The sequence below is a fragment of the Etheostoma cragini genome, chromosome 6 (genome assembly GCF_013103735.1).
Source record: "Etheostoma cragini isolate CJK2018 chromosome 6, CSU_Ecrag_1.0, whole genome shotgun sequence".
In the NCBI taxonomy this organism is placed as follows: Eukaryota; Metazoa; Chordata; class Actinopteri; order Perciformes; family Percidae; genus Etheostoma; species Etheostoma cragini.
This window is the reverse complement of record NC_048412.1, coordinates 23,877,154-23,904,978: the sequence shown is the minus strand read 5'-3', so window position 1 is coordinate 23,904,978 and position 27,825 is coordinate 23,877,154. Positions and strand designations below refer to the sequence as shown.

At 39.8% G+C, this 27,825-nt stretch overlaps 2 protein-coding genes across 5 annotated transcripts in view; both read left to right on the top strand.

Moving 5' to 3' along the window:
* Positions 1-10,768, top strand: part of otud7b (OTU deubiquitinase 7B) — a 39,694-nt gene extending 28,926 nt beyond the window's left edge. For 2 of the 4 annotated variants that reach the window (XM_034873291.1, XM_034873289.1), the window contains exons 8-12: positions 1,274-1,401; positions 2,247-2,396; positions 3,786-3,903; positions 5,173-5,251; positions 6,294-10,768. In XM_034873291.1, coding sequence (XP_034729182.1) covers positions 1,274-1,401; positions 2,247-2,396; positions 3,786-3,903; positions 5,173-5,251; positions 6,294-7,784 — 1,966 coding nt within the window. In that variant the 3' untranslated portion in view covers positions 7,785-10,768. The remainder of the gene's footprint in view (positions 1-1,273; positions 1,402-2,246; positions 2,397-3,785; positions 3,904-5,172; positions 5,252-6,293) is intronic. The other 2 variants (XM_034873292.1, XM_034873290.1) reach the window with 1 other exon arrangement.
* Positions 10,769-13,849: 3,081 nt separating this feature from the next.
* The window catches only part of mtmr11 (myotubularin related protein 11), a 31,608-nt gene continuing 17,632 nt past the window's right edge, over positions 13,850-27,825 (top strand). Inside the window, exons 1-2 of the mRNA XM_034873293.1 lie at positions 13,850-14,340; positions 22,153-22,222. Coding sequence (XP_034729184.1) covers positions 14,284-14,340; positions 22,153-22,222 — 127 coding nt within the window. The 5' untranslated portion in view covers positions 13,850-14,283. The remainder of the gene's footprint in view (positions 14,341-22,152; positions 22,223-27,825) is intronic.

Here is a 27,825-nt window from a genome sequence, read left to right as displayed (position 1 = left end):
TCCATTACAATTCATCCCAACTTTCATTATCTCTGGATTTGCAACATTATAAACAATTGTGTCTGTTAGGAACCATTTGGTATTTATGGAATGGACCACCGTAGGAAAATGGGGTAGGGTCATGTCTTTATATTCTTTGTTGAGGGGAGGGTCACCCAACTTTTGTATTCATTAAAACAGCAAAATTTCAAAGTTGCTTGTTGGTGCCAAGTGGAGAGTGTTGAGCACAGATTGCGGTTAAGTTTCAGTTAAACTTCTCATCTCCAATTCTATCTGTATTTGTGAGAAGTGGCGCTGTCCTGAGTTGAAAGTCTACTTTACTATTGAGTTAAAATGTGTGTCTGTTTGTGTCAGCTGTCCATTTCCTAAGGTTTTGAAATGCAAACATTTTTTGACTAGCCTACTTTTTTTGTTTTTAAGGGCATGCGCCCGGACGAGTACCCACGGAGGAAAATGATAGAGAAAAGACTGACAGATCTAATATACATGTTATAATTTATTTACAAGACTATCTTGTGTGTGAGTGTGAGTGTGAGAGAAAATGATAGTCCGGTCAGCGAGCCTGCTCCCGTGGAGCTTTGTAACTTTTGACACTGATTGGGCGGGCCTGGGACGGCCACATTGACAGAACTTATTACCCAGTGTGCTTTGTTGAATGGTCTCAATGTTTCATTGTTTTATTTCATTTGAATACTAGTTTATTAGAGGAGTAACTTAGTATTTGAAGCAATGCACGAAGTGGGCATTTAGTTTCCATGATTATTGTTTCCACAACAATGTTAGTGAGTAAATCTACTAAAGTGTCCACTACAACCCACCTTTTTAGGAGAGGTTTTGATTGAACTCTTGCCCTTTTCCTTATTATTTTTGTTGTAATTTATTTCTGATTTTCATGCTCTCCATGTGTTTTTACCATGTAGCACCTTGGGATTTGCATAATATAAAGTGCATTACAGATCAAATGTATTATTAACAGTGGAGTGTGATGTGTAAGCAGAGGTTAAGTCTTGTTTGTCATGGTTGTAAAAAACCATAGCTATCTGTACATCTTTGCAAAGCGCAAACCAGTATAGAAGGTATCAATTAATTGTTGGGGAGGGTCATGCATTTTTTTTTTTTTATTATTAGGCAGGGTCATAGAAAAATGTATTGCTGGCTGAGGGAGGGTTAGGCTATTTTGACTAAAGGTCCCAAAACTCCTCTGGTCGCCCCTTAAATAAAAACCAAACAGCCCCTTAACCAAAGGCCATGTTGTTGTTGTTTTTGTCTTCAGGGCGGAGTCCTCAGATGAACCAGTGTACGAGAGTTTAGAGGAGTTTCACGTCTTTGTCTTGGCCCACGTCCTCAGAAGACCCATTGTGGTGGTGGCTGACACCATGCTGAGGGACTCAGGAGGAGAGGGTAAATATGCCTCAAGCCTCACATTGCTAATACGTATTATATTATTATGTTCTGAATTTCATAATAGTTTTCGTAATTTCATCATATGATTCATCCTTTTTGTTTCTAAAAAAAAAAAAATTTGTCACATATATAATGCACACTACACTTTGCAGAAAATCACTAGAGAATTTGAAAGACAACGTTATTGACTAAGTTGTCAGAGACTAATGACTTGTCTGAGTTGTCTAATGAAGTAAACACCACCCATGTGATATCTTAAGGTAAATCAAACAATAGAAACTACTGCCAAATACTGTGTGATCCATTTCTGTTGCTTAAAACAAATGTGCATACACATATAACGTTTTCTTACATTTATTAATGTAGCGCTTTTCATTGTAAAAAAAGCATATTAAAAGCAATTAAAAACAATAAAACCAGCAACTATCAGGTGAGAAATGTAAGATTATTGTATGTGGAAAGCTAATCTGAAGAGGTGTGTTTTGATTATTGTTTTGAATATGTCCAGGTCCGTACAGAAATAAAAGGCAACTGGAGCAAAAGCAGCGGCCATCATAGTTTTGTTAGTTGGAATAGCTGTTAACTTGCTTTGCACTGTTAAGATACTTTAATGATATCTGACGTAACAACAGTCTTGTTATGAAATTAATTACACACTTGTAATTGGCTGATATTTGAAAGTAGATATAAATTAACCTTGAACATGTGAAATACTGGTTTAATTTATGGATAGCGGTGAATGCCCCTTTTTGGCTCAAATCGTCCTAGGGTGTGTATTGCTGGGAAACAGTGCTGAGATCGCCTTTTTTTAGATGTTTAATGTCCTTGTTACTCTTCCCTAGCCTTTGCTCCCATCCCGTTCGGAGGCATCTACCTACCACTGGAAGTGCCAGCTGCCAAGTGCCATCGCTCTCCCCTGGTCCTGGCATACGACCAGGCGCACTTTTCTGCCCTGGTCTCCATGGAACAGAGGGACAGCTCCAAAGAGCAAGGTAATGCTCTGCATCATTCATCTTAATCTCATCAAAGTATTTTAGTTAGTTATTTAGCAGCATCCTTGTAAGCAGGTGAGATTTTAAAATGATCAATCATGGGTGTAACACTTACATAAATTCGTTCAAAGAAAAGTTGCTGAAAAATCCAAGCCCTCATATAGTTTACATATATGAATGTAATTAATAATAAAAATTCATTACATTTATATAGCGCTTTATTATAGATGCTTGCGCTTCTGGGGGAGGACTACTCTCTAATATCACCAATGTGTAGCACCCACCTTGGTGATGCATGCCAGCCTTATGACGCCAGACTCTCAATACACGTCAGCTTGGTGGATAAGGAGGGGAACATTTATTTAGTGGTAGGGAAAAACTCCACACAAAAATGGCCAGGAAAACCGGGGTCCGAACCCGGTATCTTCTTGCTGTGAAGCCAGAGTGATAACCATTGGGCCGTCCTTACAACTTATTAAAGTGAATCATTTTTAATTTCAACTCACTGTAACTTTTATTATTGTATATTATTATATTTTAGCCTGTTTATTTTCATCATGAAAGTTTTATTTGCTCTTTAAGGATTTATGTAAAGCACTTTGAATTTCCTTGTTGTTGAAAGGTGCTTGTCCCTGCTTGTCTCAGAGGAAGTGTAACATCAACTGTGTCTGCGTGAAGATTTGAAAAACTGTAACCACACTTGAATCCACTTTATCGGCATTGCCGTGACTCACTGTGACTTCAACGTAACTGCAGAGCCAACGTAGTTTGCTCCGTCTACACCTCTGCGTGTGTGTGTGTGTGTGTGTCGGACCTCCGCTCTCTGTCAATATGCAGAGAGGACAGATAAGCTTGCGCTTACTCTCAGGTACTGAAATTTGGCTGTGTTTCATTTTAAGTGAACCAATACTCGGTAATACCGACGGGATTCGGTCGGTACCAGTAAAGGTTCAGGGTTCAGTACTCAACCCTAACAATTATGAGGCTGAAAAGGAGCATAATATGAGCACTTTAAGAAAGGTAACTAATGGCCATTGGGTTTTTGAGTATGACCAGAAATCTTTCTTTCTTTCTTTCAAATCTTTCACTTTCTTGTGATCTAATATACTGCAAATGACTGTCAATTGAAATGCTTTTTTTCACGTTTTAGAAGAGCAGAATGTTGTGCTCGCTCTGAAGTTTGTGTACAAATTACAAGTTTGTCTTTAAAATGCAAGACATTGCCCAGACATTAAATTGTTTACTAGTCTAAAAATATCTGATTGGACCATCCAAAGACAATATTGGTCAGACACTGCAGTCTAAGTATTTCTGTCTGCAGACAATCTAGAGTGCTGGATTCAAATGTTTGATATTTTTTCTAAGAATAATTTTCCCCATCTCTATCAGCAGTTGTGATCCCTCTCACTGACTCTGAGCACAAAATGCTGCCGCTGCACTTTGCTGTGGACCCTGGGAAAGATTGGGAGTGGGGCAAGGATGACACAGACAACGTGATGCTGGCAAGGTATGGTCTCTTAAAATAATTCTTTGTTAAGTTTGTCCTGTCAAATATATTCATATTAAAGTGCCTTTCACAAATTGCTAAGTGAGATGTGCTGACAAGAGTGGAAAAAAAGAGCATGTTCACTTGTATGTGTACTCCCTTGTGGACACCTGTCCCTTTAGCATTGAGTGTCAGTGTCAAGGGATTGACCCCTGACTCCAGATAAGTCTTACTCAGTGTAAGTGAAAATACGATTAGCTCCTAATACCTTCTATGAATGGAACCAGGTAAGGAGCGCCTAAATAGCAGCTCGGTAAAAATAATTTCCCACCTTATTCACGTCAGCTGATGCAATCATGGTTGTCTTATTCAGATGAAATAGTGGACATAGATAATATAACACAAGTGGTTGATTTTTAAAGGTGTACCAAATACCATTTTTTTCCCCATTCTTGGCTGAGATGGAAAACATAGTGCTGCATTAATTAGCCAGCAGCTAGCAACTTAATAATGACAAAACACCACAGTAAATTTTCAGCCTGCATGCCCATTTAATAAATTGTGTGTGTGTGTGTGTGTGTGCGCGTTCGCGTGCGTGCGTGTGTGTGACTATTTAAATCCCAAAATTTTAAATCAAATACCTTCCCACTAATATTTGGCTCCAGCTGTACTGATAACATTGCTTGGAAAACAGTAATTGAATTAAAAGGCTAGTGCAGAAAAAAAAAACACAACGGAAAGATGCTTTTATTGCATTTGCTATTCACTGTACTATTCAGAGCTAAATTACCAGTTGTTGTTGTTGTTGTTGTTAGGCAGCTGCATGCAAATCATTCAGTTTTATTATCAGTCTACATTTAAGAAGAGTACCTACATTTTATGGTATACCAAGTTAACAAACTTTAACATTATCCCAGCAAACATCTTAATTCATTTATAACCAAACAAACTTCTGTGTATACTGTATTCATAGACACTGTTATTTCTCATTCTAAAACTGCATTGATTTCTCGAAATATGTATCTTTTTGCTGGCTACATCTGCGTCTTCTTTTGGATCTATGATCTGTTGTTGCAGATTAGCCTCTGGTATCATCCATCGTCTGACTGTTGTCCAATACTGGTTAACAGCAAAAAAAACATAATGAATAACATCGTCAATTTTCTTAACAACAGTAATAAGCATTTCTATAAATTCAACACCGGAGCTCTGGCAGAAAGTGTTCTCAGAAGGTCTTCTCACTGAGTTTTGACTTCTCTCTCCCCCCCCCCCCCCCCCCCCTTCTCCCAGTGTGGCTCTATCTTTGGAGGCCAAGCTCCAGATGTTACACAGCTACATGACAGTCACCTGGCTGCCCCTGCCCTGTGAGGTAAATATGAAAGTCCAAACATCCTAAGTCATGTTTACTGCTCTACTACCGCAGGGACGTTTTAGAAAGCCAGCTCAGACAAGATACATCCTAACTTTTATTGGACAACCTGGTTTTGCCTAAACTGCTTTTGCAATGACACACATCATAAATTAGTGATACAGAAGATAACGGAATCATTTTTTACTAACCATGACGGCTGGTAGAGGATTCTCCTGACTTTTTCAGTATTTTATTAGCCAAATTGAGTTCTTTCTATTCTAAATCTAATTATCGGACAGATGCTAAAGCAGTTGGTAGTCATGGTTGTCATTTCCCACACTCATTACAAACAAGGGAAATATTTTTTCCCTTTTCCATCAGACCAGCTGTCCCCCTGACTGCTTTACAAAGTGTATGTGAAAACAAGCTACACTGGGCCATTCAGGTCATAAAGTCACGCCACGCAAACACTGACAATGCTCCTCTTGTTTGCCACATGCTAACATCAGGAAGCTTGGACGGACAAGTTAATATCAGTTTAATGGTTACGCTGCAGGGACTCATGGCAATACAGGAAACCATGTATTCAATTATAATGCAAGGAGTTTATTCTGATTAAAAATGCCACCAGAGAATAGCTGTGTGATGCTCATTATTGTAAAAGGTAGGACATTCTGTAACTGCTTCTTGTTTGAGAGCAGCGTCATCATGTAGATCATGCCTTTTCCAAATAAAGCATTGTTTATTTTAGAGCTTCCTTAACATTGTAGATTGATCCTTGTACATATGAAAAGGCATTTGTAAACTGAGTCATTTGTGTATTGCATTGGTCTGCAGAAAAACAGCTCTATGAATCATTTTTTTCACGTCCTTTTTTCACGTACCTGAGGGGTATGTGCCTGCACTGCTAGAGTTTAGCCTGAATGTGACTTTTTTTCCCCCATGTCTTATGAATATTATATTTTTTATTTTCCATTGTAATACTGTCAGCAGATTAGGGCCTGATTTGCATTGTTATATAGTATTTTTTCACTAGCTTTTGTTTCTGCTTTCCTTGCAGCAAGCCCCTCTGGCCCAGCCTGAGTCTCCCACCGCATCAGCAGGAGAGGATGCCCGAACGCCTCCTGACTCAGGAGAGTCAGATAAGGAGTCAGTCAGCAGCAGCTCCAATGGCAATGGAGAAACAACAACAGGATCAACTGTCAATGGAGGAGGATCCTTGGCCAAGAACAGCTCTTCTTCCTCATCTAGTTCCTCCAGCAGTGGCTCGGCGGGGGCGGGGACAGGAACAGCAGGGAAGGACAAAACCAAGAAGGAGAAGGACAAGGATAAAGACAAGAAGAGGGCAGACTCTGTGGCCAATAAGCTTGGCAGTTTTGGCAAAAGCCTGGGCAGCAAGCTAAAAAAGAACGTGGGCGGACTAATGACAGGAAAGAATGCTGGAGCTGGAGGTGCCAAGCAGGAGGCTGTGGAGAAGAAGAAGGGCTCATTTAGGGGGAGGAAGGGCAGCAAGGATAGCTCGCCTTCAGCCCACGCCTCAGAGGATTCTGGGAAAGGCTCCCCCTCCTCAGGTAGTGAGCGTGTCAATGGAACAGGGAGCAGTATGAGCAGCAGTGGTGGGAGCAGTACGGAGAGCGATAACTACAAGTACAGTGCTGATGTAAAGGTGAGCCTTGGCATCATGCGAGCTGCCATGCAAGGTGAGAGGAAATTAATCTTTGCCAGCCTTTTGACTACCAGCAACCGGCAGCCTTTCCAGGAGGAGATGATCCAGCGGTACCTTGCTGATGCAGAGGAGCGCTTTCGGGCCGAGCAAGAACAACAGCGACGTGATGCAGAGAGGAAGGGCGTCACCAACGGCATCCAGCCACCTAAGAAAGATACAGTTGGCAATACAGAGCTAACCTACCGGCCTTATGAGGCCAAAGAGGAGCTGTCGGAGAACTTGTCACCTTCCTTTAACCAACTCAAGCCCTCTCTTTTGAGCCACTCTATATACCCTGGTGTTCTGCCCATCCCCCGACCCTCCTTTATAGACCAGACTCCTGCTTCGGCACCCCTTACTCAGCACCTTCATATGCACGGATTCATGGATACTCGGCGCCAGCTAGCTGGTGGCTCCCCGGCGACCTCCTACCCCGGCCTGCCATCTTATGCCACCCTTCCCCGGCACTGCCCCACAACGCAGGGTCCCTCCCAACCCCAGTACAATAACTTGCAAGGCCCCACCTCCCTGAGTCCCTCTCGCCTCACGCCCTCGTACCGCCCTGAGTTTGACCCACCAGACTACCCTGGGTCTGAACCCAATGGTGGGAGTTACACCAACGGCTTCCGGGACATGCGCTCCAACTTAGACTCTAGGAGTGGGCAACCCCCGGTCAGACACTACTCACTGGGCAGTGCCGGTGGTTTGGCCAGCTTGCAGTCCACCCGCTGTCGGACACCTACCTGCACCTACTATGGACACCCCGAAACAGGCAACTACTGCTCCTACTGCTACCGGGAAGAGCTGAAGAAGAGAGAGCCAGAACCAGCCATCCACAGGTTCTGAATAAACTTTTGCTATGGCTTGAATTCGATGAGTGGCCTTTTTCAGTTAAAAATATAACGCCTGGGGTGGATCAGCCTCTGAATGGACAAGAGAAAGGCACAACCAACTCCCTCCCTTTTTTAGCTATGTCACTTCCTGATGGAATAGACAACCTCAGATAGTGGCAGAGAGTCAACACTGTGACTCCCCGATCTGTCCCGGAAACCTGATTTGTTCTAAGCATGTGTGAAGATGGTTGAGGTTAGGCATTGACTTTGAATGGGTAGGGTCAGGATTTGAATTTGTTTATTTTGCACAATAAAAACAAAACAGTTACACAAGGAAATACAGTAATATAAAGTAAAGATTGTAACCTAATAAAGAAGAAAAGAGTATATAACAAAAAGCGTCCTTAACAAAGAAGTTGAACCTATGTAAGCATTACATAAACAACAAAGGCATAAAATAAATTACAAGAATATAGATAAAATGAATAGCCCATTTGTCAGGGGATAGGACCTGAACATCTGGTTTTCCAGTATGTATCACGTAGTAACAGACACAACTACAGAATAAGCAGGATGGTTTCTGGCTGCTGGGGTTGCATGTTAGACCATACAATACACTAACTGCACTTATGTTACATTTTGGTGTGTGTGTGTGTGTGTGTGTGTGTGTGTGTGTGTGTGTGTGTGTGTGTGTTTTTTGCAGGCTCTCCTTTATCAGTTGTACACCTTGCTACTGTCTCCTCCTAGTGGAGAGAATGTATATGGCAAGCGCCACACATAACCTTCATAAACACGTATATACAGTAAGTTAGATTCACGCTACTACATACGCAGACATGCGAGCACAAACAGAAAAAGCACGAGTGTCTCCACTACATTTGTGGTCTGTGATATATTTGGATTGGTTAATTAAGGGATGTTTGAGCATTTTGAAGTCCCATCCGGTTAGGGTGACTTCAGTGTTAAATAGATTTTACACTACAGCTACTCGATGCTTGCGTCATATGTACCTCAAAACAGCAGAATGAATCCTTGCCTGTCACCATTTGCATAATGCAAATTCGAAACTACTGTGCAATGCTGAATGATCAGGCGTTCTTTAGGCTGCTGTGGTGCTAATGCTCCAGAATGCAAACACATAAATATTCATGCATTAAAGACAACTGCGCTGTTATGCTTTTGGCAAAACACAATTGATACATTTTGTAAATTGGATTATAAAGATCTCAACAATTTAAAGATTAAATGCAATTGGCCAGATTGTTAACTACGCATTGTTGAACACAGGTGACATAGCAACATGGCATTACAATAAGATACGGTTCCCAGAGTCTGATCCAGAGTATTAAATATGTTTGTTGTAACATTTCTGTTTAATGGTTGGGCTTCCTCTTCCTGTAACAATGTTTGGTGTTGAGGCATTTGATTTTTGTGGCCAAGACAGGCATGCAATACTTCACACTACAAAGTCAAAATGTCACATCCAGCACAACAGCTATTGGAGACGCCCGTCACATGCGTAACATTCTGTAAAATTAAATTATTAAAATGTGACTAAACACATTTTGGGATTTCAGAGAAGTGAAGTTAATAAATCATTTGTTATTAAACAAATGACAGACTTGCTCTAAATCAGTGGGGATGTTTGCAGTTGTGACAATTGTCTCCAATTACTGTGCGCATGATGGAAATGTTGATTACCCAATAGCATCCACATTGTGTAGAAAAGATTCTAGGCACAAATGATGATTCTGAAACTCTTGTTTTGAAATGACAAACCCTCTGTGCTCTGGTGGTTTAGAAATGTGAAGGAAAAAGAGATGTTTCATACAATCTCATTATCACAAAAAAGTCATCCATTCATGTCGTCTTCAGTAATAGGACATCTTAATGCTAATTGGTTTGGTTGCCCACTGCAAATTCTGAAGTTCTACTGAAGGCAGTTTCTTTTTTCTGGCATTCGTCCCGCCAAATCCAGTTGCGTATTCTCTTGTTGCACAAATTCAAGCACTTTCCTGATGTCCGTAGATACAAAGTTTTTACTGTTTTTGAAGTGGCCTGACTGTTGTCCTTTGTTCATCTCTGCAGACACTGCCACCTCTGTTCATGGGGAATCAGGGGCACAGGCTAGAAGGGTTTCTCTAAAGGATTCAGTTACTGTAGAGCTAAAGCATTTTGGTGCCGGCGTCACCATCTAACTCAGTTTCCTAGTTGCCTTTTTCAGCATTTGTCCTCGTGGCATCACAATCCTGTCTGTACATTGTGCAAGACGAACATCAAGTATCCACTGCTTGCTTTGCCTGCAGTCTCTACTACTACTGTCCCAAAATTTAACAAATTATTATTATTTTTTAAATTGTGTTGAAGCTATTGAGATAATGATTCTTTTCAGTTGTGCATATTGACTAGTTGATACCGGCTGATGTTGAGTCTTCCTTATAATAATAAATCAAATTTAAAGCTGTTTTAGTTGTACTAATGTCAAAAAGGCTACTTAAATATTTGTGATTATTTCTCCTATAATAAGCCATGGTGAGGAATTTCTTTTGAGGTAGTTTGACTCTTGTTGATTGATTGAATCTGTTCTTTGGCATTAAGTCTAGAAAAGCACAACTTAGTATGCAATTCACTGCCTTGCCCAGTTGAGGGCACTCTTGTTTTGTTTTTGTTTTTAACTCGGTTTGGAGCGACCTACATTCAAACTGCAAACAGAAATAACCAAAATATTGGGGAGTAATTTTCAGTAGTGCTTATTCAACACTATGTAACACTATAACAATATTTTCTATGTTGCTAATGCTGGTCAATGAACATGGGAGTTTATTTGCTGCTTTTAAAGTAACACTAGATTTGAATGACAAGAAAACACTTAAATCATGCTATTTCCCAAAAAGAAACGTGCATTTGCTGTGTTTATGTGTGTGTCCATGCACTGGCATTTTGATTCAGACAATACTCATCAAGTGTTCCCTTACTGTGGAAAGATTATGCCTGTTTTAAAAAAAAATGTGTACGTGTGCTTACTCTTTCCCTCCTTCCAAAGTAATAATTACCTTACAAAACTTCTTCTCCTTTTTTTTCTCTCCTTTTTTTTTTGTGCAATGAAACGGATGCCTCAGAGACACGTAAGACATCACACGTTACAGGTTACAAACACTGTTTTGTATTTAAGAAAACAAAAACAATGAGATGATGTATAAATATGTTCCAAGTTATTTTTGTAAGCCCGACGTTTTACAGTGTTTTTAAAAGGGTAAGAATGTATATTGTTGGATACTGAACCAGGTATGGATGATAAGCTTGTGAGAGCTGGATTTAGTGTTTACCAGAAAGTGACATTTTGGCTGTGGAAGGCGGCTCCCAGACAAGCCTCTTGATACTCAAGGCTCTCTCATTGCAAACTTATTTCCTAAATGCTGACCTAACAAGACATCATTCAAGAATATATATTTATAGTCAGATTTTTTAATAGGTTTCCTTGTGGAATGTTTAGTTGCAACATTTTAGGATGTTCTTTCTCACATGGCTAATTGTCTAGCAGTCTGGCTTTTATTTGTTTGGTTGCTTTTTTGATTTCTACATTTTGTTTACTTTTTTTTTCTACAGCCACCAATCCGTGCTATGCTAAAACATGACAGCAGCGTTCTTGTTGACCCAGCTCGTTTCCTCCAAACCAGAAGAGAAATGGCTCAGAATTAGTTTTGCGACACAACTGATATATTTTTATATATTGTACAACACTGTATTTTCTGCGTGAGCAGAATATTCATCATCAGTGACATTAACATGGAATACTTTGAGTTGCATGGGACTAGAACTGTTGCATGTAAATGGCAATCCATTTTACCAAATTTGTGCATTATTTTAACTTGATTTCAGTTGTCCTGGTATTTTGATGTTTATTTTTTATGGTTTCATGTTTTGTTTTGTTTTGTTTTTTAAGAGGAGAGCCCTAAGGCTGTGTGACAGTGCAATCTGGATAGAAAGAACATCAGATTTTATGTTAGGTTATTATTATTATTATTATTATTATTATTATTATTATTATTATTATAATTATTAATTTTTTTGCACCGTTTCAATAAATTCTCATTGTATTTCAAGAAGGGTTTGCTTCCTGTCTTTTCTGTTTAAAAAAAACAAACTGTTATTAACATATCTGGATCATAAATGATCACTGATATGTGATTAATTCCATAAGAATATAATTGACATTAATAGATGTAATGACATAAAGATGATTTTACACATTTAAAATGTCAATCCATAAAATCTCAGCACTTGGCTCAAATATTTTGGATTTATTTACCATTGATAATTGACTAATGAATGCCAATTTTTAATTTGTCTTATTTGATAGTAAACTGAATATAGTTGGTTTTTGACTGTTGACCAGACAAAACAACGATTGACAGATCATTCCAAAATTTAAATAATCCTCAATTGTTGGCTTTTTTTGTGCAGGTTTTTGGGTATTGGTGTGAAACTGTCCTTTAAATGGACAGAGTCACCAGAAAGCATCTGTCCTGCCAAAGTGTCCTCAAGCAAGGCGCTAAATCCTAACCAGCTCCAGAGTCACTGTTATATAGCTCTCAACTCAATATGTAGAGAAAACAGAATTACTTCATCTATCAACCAAGGATCATATTATCATCAATCTTTTCAACGTGGAGCTGCAGAGACATAAACAGTTGGACATTTCATTGGAATAAAAATAATTAGATAAACAGAGCCATATATATTATTGTAAATGGGTGTTGGTTATCTGTGTCATTCGGTATTTCCCTCACTGGGTTGCATTATACATTGTTGAATAACTCCAGCTCAGATGATGCAAGGTCCTGTGTCTGGGACTGTTTTATGTATTAGAGAAATCGGAGACCCTTATGTAATATTGAACAGTTTCCCATGTGGTAAAAAATCCAGACCTCTCTCTATTATAGTTCACAAGGACACCGTCTCGCCACCTGTTAAGCAGGACACACTGTCGCTCAGGATTATTCAAACTTTCCCTGTTCTCTCTGGAAAGGAATTTCTGCATTGGCCTCCTGTTATTTGCCTGGAAGCGAGTTATTGGTGGTTTCTTTCCACAAGCTTGGATGAGAGAGGAGCCAGTCCCAGCACAGACCTGCTAAAGGATCAGGAAAAGGTACTGTTGATTGAAAGGAGACTGTAGATGGTAAATTCACAGAAACAAATTAGGTTCTTTTTTACAGTAAGAGGGGTTTTGTAAGACTGAAACACCAAAAGGTCCAGAGTTGAATGGTTGTATAGATGTTGGCTTGATTACAATGCCAGAGCACTCACTGGGAAACCTACCAAACTTGACTCTTTTATTTATGCATAACACTGAGTGAATGCCATTGGAGAATAAATTCAAATTTATATGAGATCCACTTTAAACAAAGCTTTATCATGCATGTCAACAAAAGACACAGATATAGGCAAGGAATGTCAAAACAAAGGACGAGATAGAATAACAAGCGTGGACAGTTTGAGTTAAGGAGTCTAACTTTATGCTAATTATACTATTATATATTGAGAGGATAAGCTAGGAAGATAGGCTTTTTTTATCCACAGAGGATACATTTGGGTGTTGCGGCACAAGGACACACATGATTACAGATGAATAGAAAGTATTACATAATAATTATTAAAAGTATAGGAAATTAAATAGGAAGAAGAAGAAAACAAGATCAATTTAACTCAAAATTACAAAGCAGAAGCTATGCAATTCTCCACAACCAGTGTACTTGGATATACTGTATAACATGATGATTTTTATGTCAAAGGTGTACGTTGCTGATGATACTTCTTTAGCGTACTTTTACTTGTTTTGAATGCAAGACTTTTACTATAGAGTATTTTTACATTCTGGTACTCCTTCTACCACTGTGTAAATGTCAGTGTTGTGTGTGAGTTCAAGGAATCTAGTGAAAGCGGAAAAACTGACATCTTTGCACCTTCTGTAACTGTACTCAACTTCAGTTTTGGACTCTCAAGAAGGTGCTTCTTTTTATTTTCCAGATGTAGCGTACTGGCCCTTTAAGAAGCTCCACTGCTGCACTTCGTATTTTTCCTCCCACCAGTGTGCGTTTCACTATGGCGAAGGGATAAACAAATAGAGCCCAATGGGTGGGAAAGCAGCAGTAACGGTGAATACATCTCCCCGTTAGTGACTAACAGCAGTTCGAAACAGTCCGGTGACTCGTGTTGGATTTTGACAGGGTGTGTTCTCGGGACACGGATGCTGTCAGTGCGAATAGCAATGAAAAGAGCGAAAATAGTTTGCTTGTCTACACTGAACACCTCGTTTGTAGCAGCCGGTGATACAGGCTAACCGTTACCGGACTCCGGACCCTTTCTTCAGTTTCTGACTGTTTCTCTCAACAAAAATGGAGAGAGGACAACACTAACACAGCGACCGTTTATATACATAAAAAAAAAAATTAAGTCAGCTTTATTTCGCTCATATTCTTTTCTATTTAAGTCGAGTCGACCAGTCGTCAAAAATGTTGACAGGATCTAAAACCACGTTCAAAGTGAGACAAATGCTCCCAGATATCAAGGTAAGGTCAAAACGTTAAGTTAGCTATGTGACGCTAGCTAACTATTATTAGCTGTTTTTAGTAGACTTGTTACAGCACTATTATTAACTTGTTTTTATCCTGTTTTTAGTCTGTCACATAACTACACTGAGCTATAGTTTGGGTATTGTAAAACCCAGTCCTGAGTGATATTTATTGTAATTTTTTAACCCACAAGATGTTAATTTCTAGATAGTTGGTAATGGAAATATACGTTTTTGTATCTTTTTCATATTCACTGCTTTGGGACTTGCCACGAACGTTATAGTAAAAGCTGTTAAGTCAATTTAGCTTGCTCAGTGCTAAAACACACCAACACATGCTATAGAACACCAGAGAGTCCGGGAAGCTGATGATGCAGGAAGCCCCGGCCATCATTCACCATGCAGAGCTATAAATGTACATTAAGGTAGTTTTCCGCCTGGCTGGATTGGAAACCTGTGGTTCCTCCTCAGAGATCCCTATGTGAGCCTGTTCAGTGTCTGAAATGCAAATGTGGACTATTTCATGTTATTTTTGTTCACAACTCAGGATGGCTTTACAGAGTGGATGGGGGATTGACTTCATGGCAACAAAGGGCTGCTGTTTCTTTCTGTCTGCACAACAGGGAGACACACACAGTAATTACTCTAAGGGTTCATAATGTCACTCTAGCTTTGGCTGCAAGCCTTATTAAAGGCCAGTGAAGTGGTGGCAAATCTTAATCACTTCTCGTGGCAGGGGGCTTTTGCCTCATATGGGATTAAGTTGTTGCGCACAAAGACAAATGTTGCAGGCCATCATCATGTCCTGTGCAGGGAACAGTTGTAGCCAGTTTCAGCTGCTTTATTGCCAAAGCCTTGAAAGGTCACATGGTGCTATAATAAATTGCTTTGAAATGCTTAAGGCAAAAATCGTGCATTTCAAATCGTCACCAACATACTGCCCCAGTTTTGGAGCACCCCAGAGGTTTGAGGTTAAAAAGGACTCATTTGGTTTGGTAAACAATGTGTTCGTACAGTATGAATGTGTTTGGAGTTGCTCATTCCTTCGGGAACAGTTTCTTGGCACCGCCTTTGTGTTGCCTTGGCTTTTTGTCTTTCTGTCTCTCCCTGGTTATTTTCAGCAGCCGCAGGGGGAAACGGTAACAGATGCCTCTTTACTCTGCCCTCAGGCGAGGCTTGCATGTGAAGTGGGGGTGATATGCACGGCACATCTGGCTGTCGCCATGGAGACAGCAGTAGAGAGGTAGAGGGGTTTTGATTTGATTACCTCCGAATGAGACACACAAAAATCATCACAGCCCTCCACGAACTGAGTCTCATGTGTCCAAGTATGAGAATGTGGCCAAGCCTAAGATATGTTAATTAAGGGTAGTAGTAGGCTGTGTATAATATGTGCACAGGCCACCCACACACTCTTGTGGGTTTCACTTCCATGAGCATGTGCTAAGACTGCTTTAGAAAACTGAATCCAATCCTTGGCTGAATGTGGAACAGATGGCTTTGCAGTTTTCATGTATAGATGAATCTTCTCTTCCTCAATCAGGATAACACCAAACCGATTTTAGATGGCATAAATTATGATAGGGCAGTGACTATTTTTTCATTATTATAATTTAATCTGCAACTCACGTTTTTTTTAAATTTTTACAAAAAAATCATTTATACTTGCATAAGATAAAGAAAAGCAGCAAATCCTCACAATTAAAAGGATTTAATTAAGAAATGTTTGACGCTTTTGTTTAACATATAAATGAGAATACATCAGCAGTGCATGCTACACAAGGATGCTCAGGCCTGCATCTTGACAGAATAGCAGACTTATTTTGGCTGTGCCTATCCCCTTGAGTTCACTCTATCTACATCTTGCAGTCAGCTTTGAAGCAGTCGGCATGAAAGGCACAGAGCACAAAGCTCTGCAGAAGTAAAAATGCCAAAGGAGGGATCATCTGAGCTCAATTCAATGTGGCTGAAGATCCAAGCCTGATAGGAGAGGGGCAAAGCAGTACAGTCACCCACACCCACTCCCATTGGACCCAGACATCACATTCACTGCCAGGCCCTGAGTCGCAGAGGCTTCTACTGCTTAAACAGAGCACAACAATGGGCTCTTCTTAATTGCAGGGCAGATTTATGGTCATGTTAGAGAGTGTATTGATCTGGCATTGGGTCATAATTACCCAGAGGCACCATCCACTTGTGATAGGGCTGAGAGGCTAGGCCGTTTGTCTGGTTTGAGTTTATGTAATGGCTTGGATAATCTCACTCTTGGGACCTGAGCTGTCAGAGTAGAGGTGACTGTGAAAAACATTTATATGAGAGATGATTATGAGCCACTGAGAATACAGTATTCAGCATTAGATTTTCACTTAAGCAATTTACCTGACAGTGGCATCTGCAATGATGTACTATTAGTGAGAATGTTAAGGATTTAGAGATCAAAGTGTGCTCAAGAGACCAAGAGTAGGAGATGTTGCTGTTGATGATTGCATGTTGTGGGCGTCAGGTGTTATCCTTCAGTCACAGATCGGTCTTTCTGGCTGCTACACAACACTCCAGTCCTTTTTAAAAGAAGAATCCTGGCATCTGATGTGTCAGGGCTCCACTGACAGGAAGTATAGGTATTGACCAAAAGAATATCAAATAGCGCATAATTTCTGAATGCACGCTAAAGGAAACTGGCACCTTTTTAATAATATGCTTTTTCAATACTGCATTTAATTATTACCATGATGATAGCCCTGCAGACATCACTTGATCACACAGATTTTTCAGACCCAATCCAGATTACAGTTCTTTCATTTTTGGGTATCTCCTAGACAGTGTTGGATCTGACTGACTTCTAAATTTTGCCGTACTTTGTGTTCATCATATGTAGAAACTGTTAGCATATTGACACACGCCATTTGATGGTGAACATGATCAACACTATACATTCTAAACAGTAGCATGATCACTGTTAGCATGATAGCATGTTGATGTTAGCACGTTACTTAACGCACTGCTGTGCCAGAGTACAGAATCAAATGCTTCAGATGAACATTAAACTGCCGTTGAATTCAACTACCATTGGATTGAACTTGAACTGCCCATACAGTGCATCATCAACTGCAAAAGCATCAGTGTAATTCTCTGTCAACACTGTACCATTTAGCAAGAAGAGGAGGAGATAATGAAGAAGCAAAAATGTTGTGAGACAATGAATAGCAAATCATTCAGCGGGATACCATTTAAAAAAAAAAAAAAAAAAAAAAAAAAAAAAAAAAAAAAGAAGCCAGTAATTATCTTTGTGTTGTGCGTCTGGAAGTCTAGATTGATTGTGTTATAATTAAGAATGAAGAAGAATGCAGACACCGCTGTAAATATTCCCCTTTTTAGGCTTTTGTGGTAGGTTCCAGAATAAAATGTCACAACGGGGAGGGTTGTGCTAATCGCCGGAGGCTTTTGCAGAGAAATGGGTCAAAAGCTGGATATTCACTATAGTGTGAAACTGAAATGGTTTCATTAATTATTAAACCTCTGAATTCCCAATTCATTATACATTTATTTGTCTACTAAACTCTATATGTTCTCTGAAATGCAGTTGTTGTATTTCTTTATACGATACACTAGTATACTGAGGCTGTTTCTAGCATAATGTAGCAAATACAGTAGATTGTTGCAGGTTTGTTTCTAAAGGAATTAAAGAAAAAATCATGAAAGTTCTCAGTCTGTCTTTTTTTTCTGCAGACAAAAATTCAAAGAAAGCCCCCTTCAGCTAAACTACCTCATGTCCTCTTTTTTCCTTCCAAGTCAGTTCACAATGCCATATGACTGTCTCCTTCATGTGAGGAAATGAAAAGCACAAGAACAAATGAATTGGCTGTGACTCACTCAGTACAGTGAACAGTGACTAAAAGCTAATGAGTATTTTACAAGTCCAGAGCCGAGCGGATCTCGGAAGAAGAAGCGTTCAAAGACATAGAACTGATGCGAAGTCCACCGTGTGTTTTGGGACGTCTCTGCAAAAAGTGTCTACAAGTCAGTAAATTGAGTCTTGTTTGGCATTGAAAGTCACATTCTTGAGAGTGTTCAGAAGCAGCTCAGCTTGTTGGTACAGATTTATTTTCAGAAGAGGTGGTGGCAGTGTGTCGGAGCCATTCCCCCCCCCCCCCCCCCCTCAGAAAACAACTTGGAAACAGACTTATAGTAAAACAGCTCTCATTCTCTCATTGCATTGTCAGTTGTCCCAGATGAAACAAGATGTTACTGTGCTATTTCTCCAGTGTCCCTCCAAATTTCCCACTGTTCTTTTATCCTTATGAGTTTGAGAAGAATGTTCCAGACGCAGGAACAAGCACGCTTACTGCAGAAGTCTGGCCGCCGTAGCAAGAGAAAGCCATGAGCAATGGAAACTGCAATAAGCCTTGGCTGCTGTCCCTGAGGATGAAGGGAGGGAGGGCAAAAGTGGGGCAGAGAGGCAGCACGGGGGAGAAAGCTGCAATGAAAGTAATAGAGTGGGGACGCTGAAGCCACACAATTAAAGCAAAAGTGACACGTCAGCTTAAACATAGCCCTGGAAATGTGGTTTTTAAGTTATTTGTGACTCCGAGATCAAGCCAGCCTTGCTTTCACTAAGGCAAGTTTATGCCTAGACATTATGTCATTCCTATTTTCCTTATCTTTGTTGCTTACCTTCGTTACCTGTGTTTGTGAAGACGTGAAGGAGAAATGCCAGGATTTCACATATAAGTGCATTGACTGCATATCTTTCTGTCACACATATTGTGTTGGCAAATTTCTGCTAGTCTACCAGAGGGACTCATATCAGCGTTATCTAGTAAATTCACTTGCCTCACAACAGCAACAGCCTCAGAAACAGAAACCTAACAGCAGTCAGAGGACAGATCTAAGACAATAGATTTTTGAAAGGAATAAGAAACAGGATCTGAATAGCCTCTGATGTTCTAAAAAGGGGGTCAGGAATTCAGCTGCGGGCTTGCTGTGGGTGTTGATGGAGAGACCGAGGGAAAGCATAAAACATTTCAAAGCCAGATGGAAGAGAAAAGATGAACAATGCTCTGGCAAGCAGAAGCTAAGTCTTGTAAAAAATGTTCCTGCTGTATAATCAAAAAAGGCCTTTATTATCTTCAGCGGTTAAGCTGTGGAGCTTTCAGCCTTTTTAACTTGGTCATTAGAATTGTTGGAACTATAACCATATTTGAAATATATTTCAGGGAGAGCTCCATGAAATTGGCTACTACTTGTAGTTCTAATACAGCTGTTGGAGTTGAACCACCCAGACCTCTCAGGTCATCTGGGACAGGTCTGCTTTCTATCCCCAGAGTCAGAGCTAAACAGGGGGCAGCAGCGTTCAGTTTGCTCCTCATATCTGGAACAAACTCCCAGAACCCTGCAGAGCCGCTGCTATTCTCAGTTCTCTTAAATCAAGGCTGAAGACCTTTCTTTTTGATGTTGCCTTTCTCTAAATGGTTGTTCATTTCTTTAATGTTTAATTTCTTATACTGCACTGTACTTTTTATTCTTGTGTTTTAGCTGTTTTTATTTTTTAACCGTTTTATAACTGGTTTTGTGTAAAGCACTTTGAATTGCCCTGTTGCTGAAATGTGCTATACAAATAAAGCTGCCTTGCCTTGGCAGAACCATTTTATAGCAAGCTATTGCAACAGAGCTAATTGTTGTCAGTTAATTAGTGCTCATATTATGTGGATTAAAACGGTTCTGTTTTTTTATTAGGATCATGCTCACTTAGCCCTAGTTTAATTTATTAGCAAATACGTAAGGTTCTCTTTCTTTTTTGCAGTTTACATAGAATTCTAAAGAAATGGTTAATTGAAAATTAGCAGTATGTGAATTAAAATATTGGTTTTGTATATACCATTATATAAAAAACTAACTAAAAACTTAAAGATTGCATCGAAATACCACCAGTAGCAAACTGCAGAATCAGTGTGTTATTGTGTTTAATAAAACAATCTCACATACATAGAAAACAGCCAGCTGTAAATAGGTGTGATTTTACTGCCTTTTCAAGAAGCAAAGGTCCTCTTTATTCACTGTTTTTATGTGGGGCCGCAAGCTTAGAGTCTCAGGTTTTCATGAGCAGGCTGCTAACATAGAATCCACCACACTGCACATTTGTTAGCATAACATTGACGACTGAGTAGATTCATTTTTATTGTTCACACATCCTAGCTGACTCAAAGAAATACCGGTGTTTGTGACAGAGCTAGGGCTGTAAATGAAACAAGGATTAATAGTTTCATTGTGGGGGGGAACTGGGACAGAACTGCTGAGAGAGACATTTTGGCGCTCCACAATGTATAGTTTTCTTGGAGGTCAACTTAGGGCCTTAACTCTAACTCTATTTCTGTACTATATAAAGCGTATTCACCACCTGTATAATCACAGCATCCTCTTACATTTTAGGCCTTGGCGTATTATGGGATTTGAAGCCGATAAACGTAAATGGCCTACACAAGGGGGGCTAGTGGCAAAGTTAAGTGGAAGCATATGTGCTACTGAGCTTGCAGCGTGGATATTGAAACCTCTATTGCTCTGTGGGGAAGGATTCGTGCTTGTAGAAGAGACTAAAGTACATGAGGCTTCCCGACTATATATATATAGAGAAAGCAGGAACAAACAGCTAAATGGAAACTAAGAATCATGGAGCATTGTGTGGTTTCTTTGTCTTGACTTTGAGAGAAGCAGGCGGAGCATAACTTAAAGTGCTTTTAAGCTTTTCCCCTTTCCTTTATTGTGTTATATATATATATGTTATATATATTTTTTGTGCATATTATAGGTTTACAAAGTGAAAAAGACCAAAGTCCACCCCAAAGGGACTTACCATCTCCAACAAAAAAACACTGTTCACCAACTGCTCCAAACAGCTCTACTGTAGTCCAGCCTTTACTTCCGTGACAAATGTGCATCACTTTGTAACACACTTTATAATGCTCGCCTAGCTGCTAGCATAGCACGCCCTCATACTCTGCTCCTGACTGGCTGGTAGTCCTTACCTAGTTACCGCGTATGTGCTACTCCCAACAAAGATGGTACAGAAGTGAGATGCCTCACCCTGTAGAGTAAAATATATATAAAATAATATATATATAATTATAAATAAATAAAACAGAGAGCTCAACACACAGGGTGAAAAGAGGAGCTGCAGCAATGTGCAGTACGACAAATATATGGTGTTTTTTGAAAATTAAACCATGTAAACGCATATAGGTAGAACCTCTAAATATGGTTATGAACCTGAAAATAAGCATAATATGAGCACTTTAAATCTAATCAACTTGACCAAAGGTGATATAATGCTCTGTCCTTATGTTTAGTGTGATCTCTTCAGTCTGTTTCTTGAGTTTTACAGAGACTGTGGGCATTGTTTAGAAATATAACTTTATTCCTTTCAAATTAACACTGCTTGCTTAATCATTCAGGGTATTTAGGTTCTTGTGAGGTGTTTTTTAGCATTCTGTCAACATACAATTATTCAATTATGTTGCTTTTATTTAAAGGTCACTTGATTTAGGCTTATTTGGTTCTTTGTCTGGATTTGGATGAGATTATCGGTATTACTTTAATGTTATATTAAAGGCTACAGCCAGTTAGCTTAGTCTAAAGACTGATATTCTCATCTAGCTCATGGCAATAAAGCGAATAAGCAAGCTCCTGAGATGTCACTCTATGACTTTAAACACAGGGCACCTCCTCTCTGTTCCAGTCATTTAAAAAAAAAAAAAAGGTTTTCTTTGGAAAGAAGAAGGATTAAATCATACTAATGTCTGCTCTGTTTCTCTTACAGGAGAGGATGCTGAGTCAGAGTGGGGTGAACGCAAGGAGTCGAGATGTGTTTGGGCTGCGCTGCCTACCAGGTAGAGATGTGCTTTTATGAGCTAATATATGTAAAAACATGTACGCTGGCTTAGTTATTACTTTGATCAATACATCAGTGTGGTTCTCACTTCCAAGACTTCTTTTTTTCGACAAATCCCCACGCCTTCCATCATGTTTAACAAATCCACACTTGACCAAATAAATGAAGAATAATTCAAGCTACTGCAACAATAAATAGGTTGCAGCTGAACATCGCAGTCAGTCAGACACAGTACATTTTTAAAGGAACTGAATAATACAACACCTAGCTCAAACGGCTCTGCTGCTCCAGGATCAGATAAAATATCAACACACTGACACAAAAAAACTGCTGCTGCATTCATTGTTCGCTGTGGTTTGAAACATTGCACTTGTTGCCACACCCGAACCAGGAATGTCCCAGCAGGTGCTTTGCCTTTGAGATGGGAAAACATCTACTGTTGAAATGCTAATCTGAAAATACAAAAGTGGACTGGGAGCTGTGTGGCAAAGACGAAAAAGTCCTGCTGTGTTATTGTGTAAAGAAATGTGCTCCGATGTCAACACAGTGAAATTATAATCAGCAGCAAATGTCTAGCCAGCTAGTTTTAGTCAGAGGTTGACCCTCTTAACCCATGTGCTAATCTGCTGACATCCCAGGAAATCTAAATGATTTCCCAGCCCTACCCTGCAGCAACACCCTGCATGAGCTTTTCATAAGAATGGCAGCAGACCAGATAGGCTCTAGAGATTTAGGATCTCGGATTCTTACAATATTTCTACAAAGAAATAGTGCATATCTGTGATTTTCCTCCACTACTAATCTACATTTAGTAAAAACTATTTTTCTTTTTTAAAAGTAGTTGTTCCTAATCCTCTGGTAATAATTCATAAATATGATGGACAGGGCAGACAACACCGCAACTATCTAGAGATCTTTAACGCTGCATTCGGTATGAGCAGTTACTCCCACTTCACCAGACTAGGTAAAGTGTTAGTAAGGGTGTGAGGAGAGTTTATGAGGTGGGAAGATGGTTCCTTGGTATCGATCACGTACAGATCATGCCCGGCCCCTCCACCAATAGCACCATGGCAGTCCTAAATTATAAATCAAGCACTTTATTTCAATGGCTACTTTTCAGGGTTATTTTTTTCTTAAAGTATTTAAATGTGTTGACATCACATTTTGTGATGACTTGATTATATCTGTCTCAAAATATGTCACCAAGCAATGCATCATCAAGGCTGTATTGTAGAAGTTGATGAAAAGCTTTTACACATGCACTGTTTACCAAATGCAGTACAGCTAACCAATTTGATGCACATTGCCCACAGAATTTGGGTGAGGTGAATGTAAGGTGATTGCAGAAGTGACACTGATCTGTGTTTGTGTTTATTATTCCTAAAGAAATGGCAGAGCAGATTCCAAAAGCAAATTCAGTGTGGCAGGGTTTACATTATTAGTATGTAAATTGAGGGAGCAAAAGCAGGATCGGCTTCAAATATCGGCTTGAGAAAATTGGCAGCCTGGATCGGTCATCGGCTAAGGCTGAAAAAGAAAAAAAAAAAAAAAAAAAAATATATATATATATATATATATATATATATATATATATATATATATATATATATATATATATATTGGTATTGGCACTAAAAAATCCAAATTGGTCGATTCCTACTTCACACACACTAATGCATGCACACATATTTTTTACAAACACACACTTCCTTCCTTATTTGCGTTCACTAAGTCGGCCTAATTGGTTTTCCAGCAGTGTGTTTTCATCAAATACTTTCCAGACTCGGCTGGTCCTTGACAGCACTCAGAGAGAGTATTATTAGCTGTTAACATTTCCCTGTGAAATTTCAACTAACATTCTTTTTCCCCTGCTGGCTTTATCTCCATCTCCAACGCCATCCTACTGTTCCCTCACCTCTTTCTTACCTTTCTGCACCTCCATTCCAGGCAGATTAGAAACACAGTTGTCCATAAAATCCTGTATGATAAAGAAGAAACGTGTGCAGTGGCAGCATTGGTAGTTTTTTTTTCTTTTTTTACATTGAGCTCCTCTGTGAGCTAAAATGATATACTATTAGTCTGCTTTGAATGCAGACTGATAGAATAGCATTTCATTTTATTTATGGTCAATTTGTTTTTTTCACCGATCAGGTTTTCAGGCAAGGAAATCTATCCTTTGGCTCTGTGCACGCTCTGCAGAGTAAGTGTTGAGACAATTTGTGAGAACACGTTCACTTTCAGACTCAAAGAAGTCACGAGTCAGTGCTACCCCACCGGGTGAACGGGCTCACATTGCACCTGTGCACCTTCTCTCTTTCTCTCTCCCAAACACACACATGCACACACTCTGCAAAAGGATGGATAACTTGTCAACACTAAATATAACTGAATGTTCATGGCAATAACCCAGTGGTGCTGCTGTTGAATTGTAGAGTAACTTTGGGGATGTGCTAAAAAAAATTGCCTGTCTCAAGTTTGATCCACTGACATGTTTAGAACAACCATAGGAATCACAAAATCAGAAATATGTTTGCAGAAGATGTCTCGTTCTCCCATTAGTTACGGGCAGTGCTCAGTGTCTACAGTGTTCTCATGTGACACCGGGACACAGGACCGCAGTAACCAAGCCGGCCTGCGGGAGGGCAAACGGGTCAGGACAGCCATAGGTAGATCAAGTACCCTTTCAATGCTGTGAGTAGGGGAGGGGGTATACTGTCCATTCACACACAATGCCAAGAGTCCAGCACCCCCTTCAGAGCAATATAACAGTCCCCTTTCTCCACAGTCTAATGTTACTTTGGGATTAAAAGGATGTCATTTAGCTATATGCCTCGTTGATTGATGGACAAGAGACCAGAGCATTGGTATTTGTATATTTGGGTTTTGATCTTGATATTGGAAAAGGTATTACATTATTTTATTTGTGTGACTTTAAATGGCTGTTTTCCAGTTTATTGTCCATGACAGGACATAAGACAGAAAAAACAAGATGGCTGGGCGATATGGAGAAAATCAAATATCACGATATTCTTGACCAAATACCTCGATTTTGATATTGCGACAATATTGTATGATTGACTATTGGTGCATTAACAAAATGTTATTTACAGAATGAGATTCTTTATAAATATTCTCCTGAAACGATTTAATGACTTAGTGGGTAAAGGTAAATAATAAAACAGTTAGAACAGGCTGTAATCAAGCCTGTAAAACCAGGAAAAGACAACACATATCCAACATTTAAGACTATACCTAGTCTCATATCGCAATATCGATACAACATTGATATATTGCCCAGACCTAATGTTTTGGGAATATGTATATTAGAATGTTCATATATCACATGTCAACCATGAACTATTGGACACGTTTTGCTTTTGTTGTGTTACATGACAAGCTAATCTAACTTGTTCATCATTTACAAACAGCTGTTACTGTTTTTGGCTGTTGCCTGACATAAAGGATCGTGGTTTTGGACTCCCTGTACTACAGTTTGTCAGCAGTCTTCTGGACATTTTGTGCTGTGTAAAATTATAGGGTAGACTCCAGGCAGGACATTTCTCATTGTTATTTATACAGAAAATCTCCTCATCGTTGTTTGCCTGCATTGGTCTTTACCCGTCCTCCCAGGGAGTTAAGAAGGGCAGAAACCTTTTTGCACTTCGTGCGTCCAAGCTGAAAATAAGTAACATGTAAATGAAAACAAATAAAACAGAGACTGAGAGCATGTGGTTCAGATCTCTCTCAGCTGTATTTTCTCAGGCTAATTCTTCAAGTCGCTCTCTCCTCATATCCAAGTCAGTGACCAACAGCATGTAAGGAATGCATAAAGTGTGTGTATTTAAAACAACAACTAAACTTGGTCTTTAGAGGAGCACACATCCTTCAATAACCTCCGGAAAATGTCTAATCAAAGACTTTTTCAGTTTTTGAATTGAACTGATTTCCTCTACTATCTCGACAGCCATATCCCAGATTGGGGTTGCATGTGAGACCACTTTTCAGGTACAGATAATAAATACCATTATAACCCTAACCCTAACCCCTTCTGCTCCACAGTTGGTAGACACTCCAACCCAACATGTTATTTTGGCGAGTTGTCCACCCTATAATGCTGTCAGAGGTGGATGAAACTGCAAAGCTGCCACTGTCATTGAATCTACAGCTAACAAGGGGAATCTGAACTCTGCTCTATGACATGTTCAACTGTTCTTTTGTGTCTTATTGCTTTCCATTGTTTCTGCTATTGTATTACTGCCTTTAATCGCTGTAACCCAACTGTGTGACAAAACTCGTAATATGTCACAAACATTAATGACATATAGCTACTCCCAGGGTCACCGACAGTATATGGACTTGTATTGTAAAAGATTATAGTTTGTCTTTATTCATTGTTCAAAGATTATTGTTTTGGCAATTTTTGGCCTTTATTTGATAAGACAGTTTTTTACGCATGAGAGGGGAGAGAGAGGGGAAACGATGTGCAGCAAAGGGCTGCAGGTCGGAATTGAACACTCAGCCTCTGTACATGGGCGCACGCTGTACCAGGGGAGCTACCCAGGCGCACAAGAGGCTTTAAACATTGTTAAAGAAGCTGCTAGTGGACTAATACTGTGTTAGTACGGAATGCATTACACTCTCCAGGAAGCACATAGAAGATTTTATTTGATTAAAGGACAACCTTCTCGTAAAACACTTCACTTGTACAGCTGACTCATTTGGGGCTAAAACACCTGCTAACACTAACTTTTTAAACCTCGCCAAAGAGTGCAAATAGGCCCAGAAGCCCTCCCCGCCGGCCCCAGTTTTCAAATCTTCTGGCAACAGGAATGTTTTTGCCTCTGTTGCACCCTGGGGAGACATTAAAATGAGGCACGGAAAGCCACAGATGGATTGTCCTTTTGAAAGACAAGCTCTCAACAAGGGTTCACTTGTGTTTATTGTAATACTAAGCATTTTAAACCTCTGTCGCTAAATCATGTGTTTTTGGGCTTAATTGATAAGTCCAGTCTAGGGTTTTCTTGCGTAGTTTTGGAGGTTGAAGGCCATAAGCCTAATCATAGAGCACACCCTAGAATTTAAACTCTTCTTGTGCAATCAGCAAATGATGGTGTTGGAAGTAAAGGCTCCTCTTCCTCCCTAAAAAATGTCTGTTTCCTGTTTGTGCCTTGGGATCACCCGAAACATTATTTAAGCAAAGAGCAAGGAGTAACAGAGACTGGGCTTGGCCCAAATGCTTCTGTCATTTTCAGTTTAAAGGCCTTCCTAGTTCCTTCCACATGTGCGGTGAAGGCATTTTGTGTTCCTTATGAATGTTTTTTTCATTTTTGAGGAACCAGCGGTACTTCCTTGTCTTTTGAGCGAATATGAAAACATTTGCCTTGCCGTGTGTCTGGCAAAACACTCCTTGTTGTGGACAAAAAGGGCATTTTTTCCACGTCTACCCTATCCTGGGCTCTGTTGCCATGGAAACCCACAGTCTAGCTGGCAAAGGCTTTGTATTCCTGAGGGAGACTGTCAGAAATGTGCTGTCTCACTTGTTTGTGTGTGTGTGTGTGTGTGTGTGTGTGTGTGTGTGTGTGTGTGTGTGTGTGTGTGTGT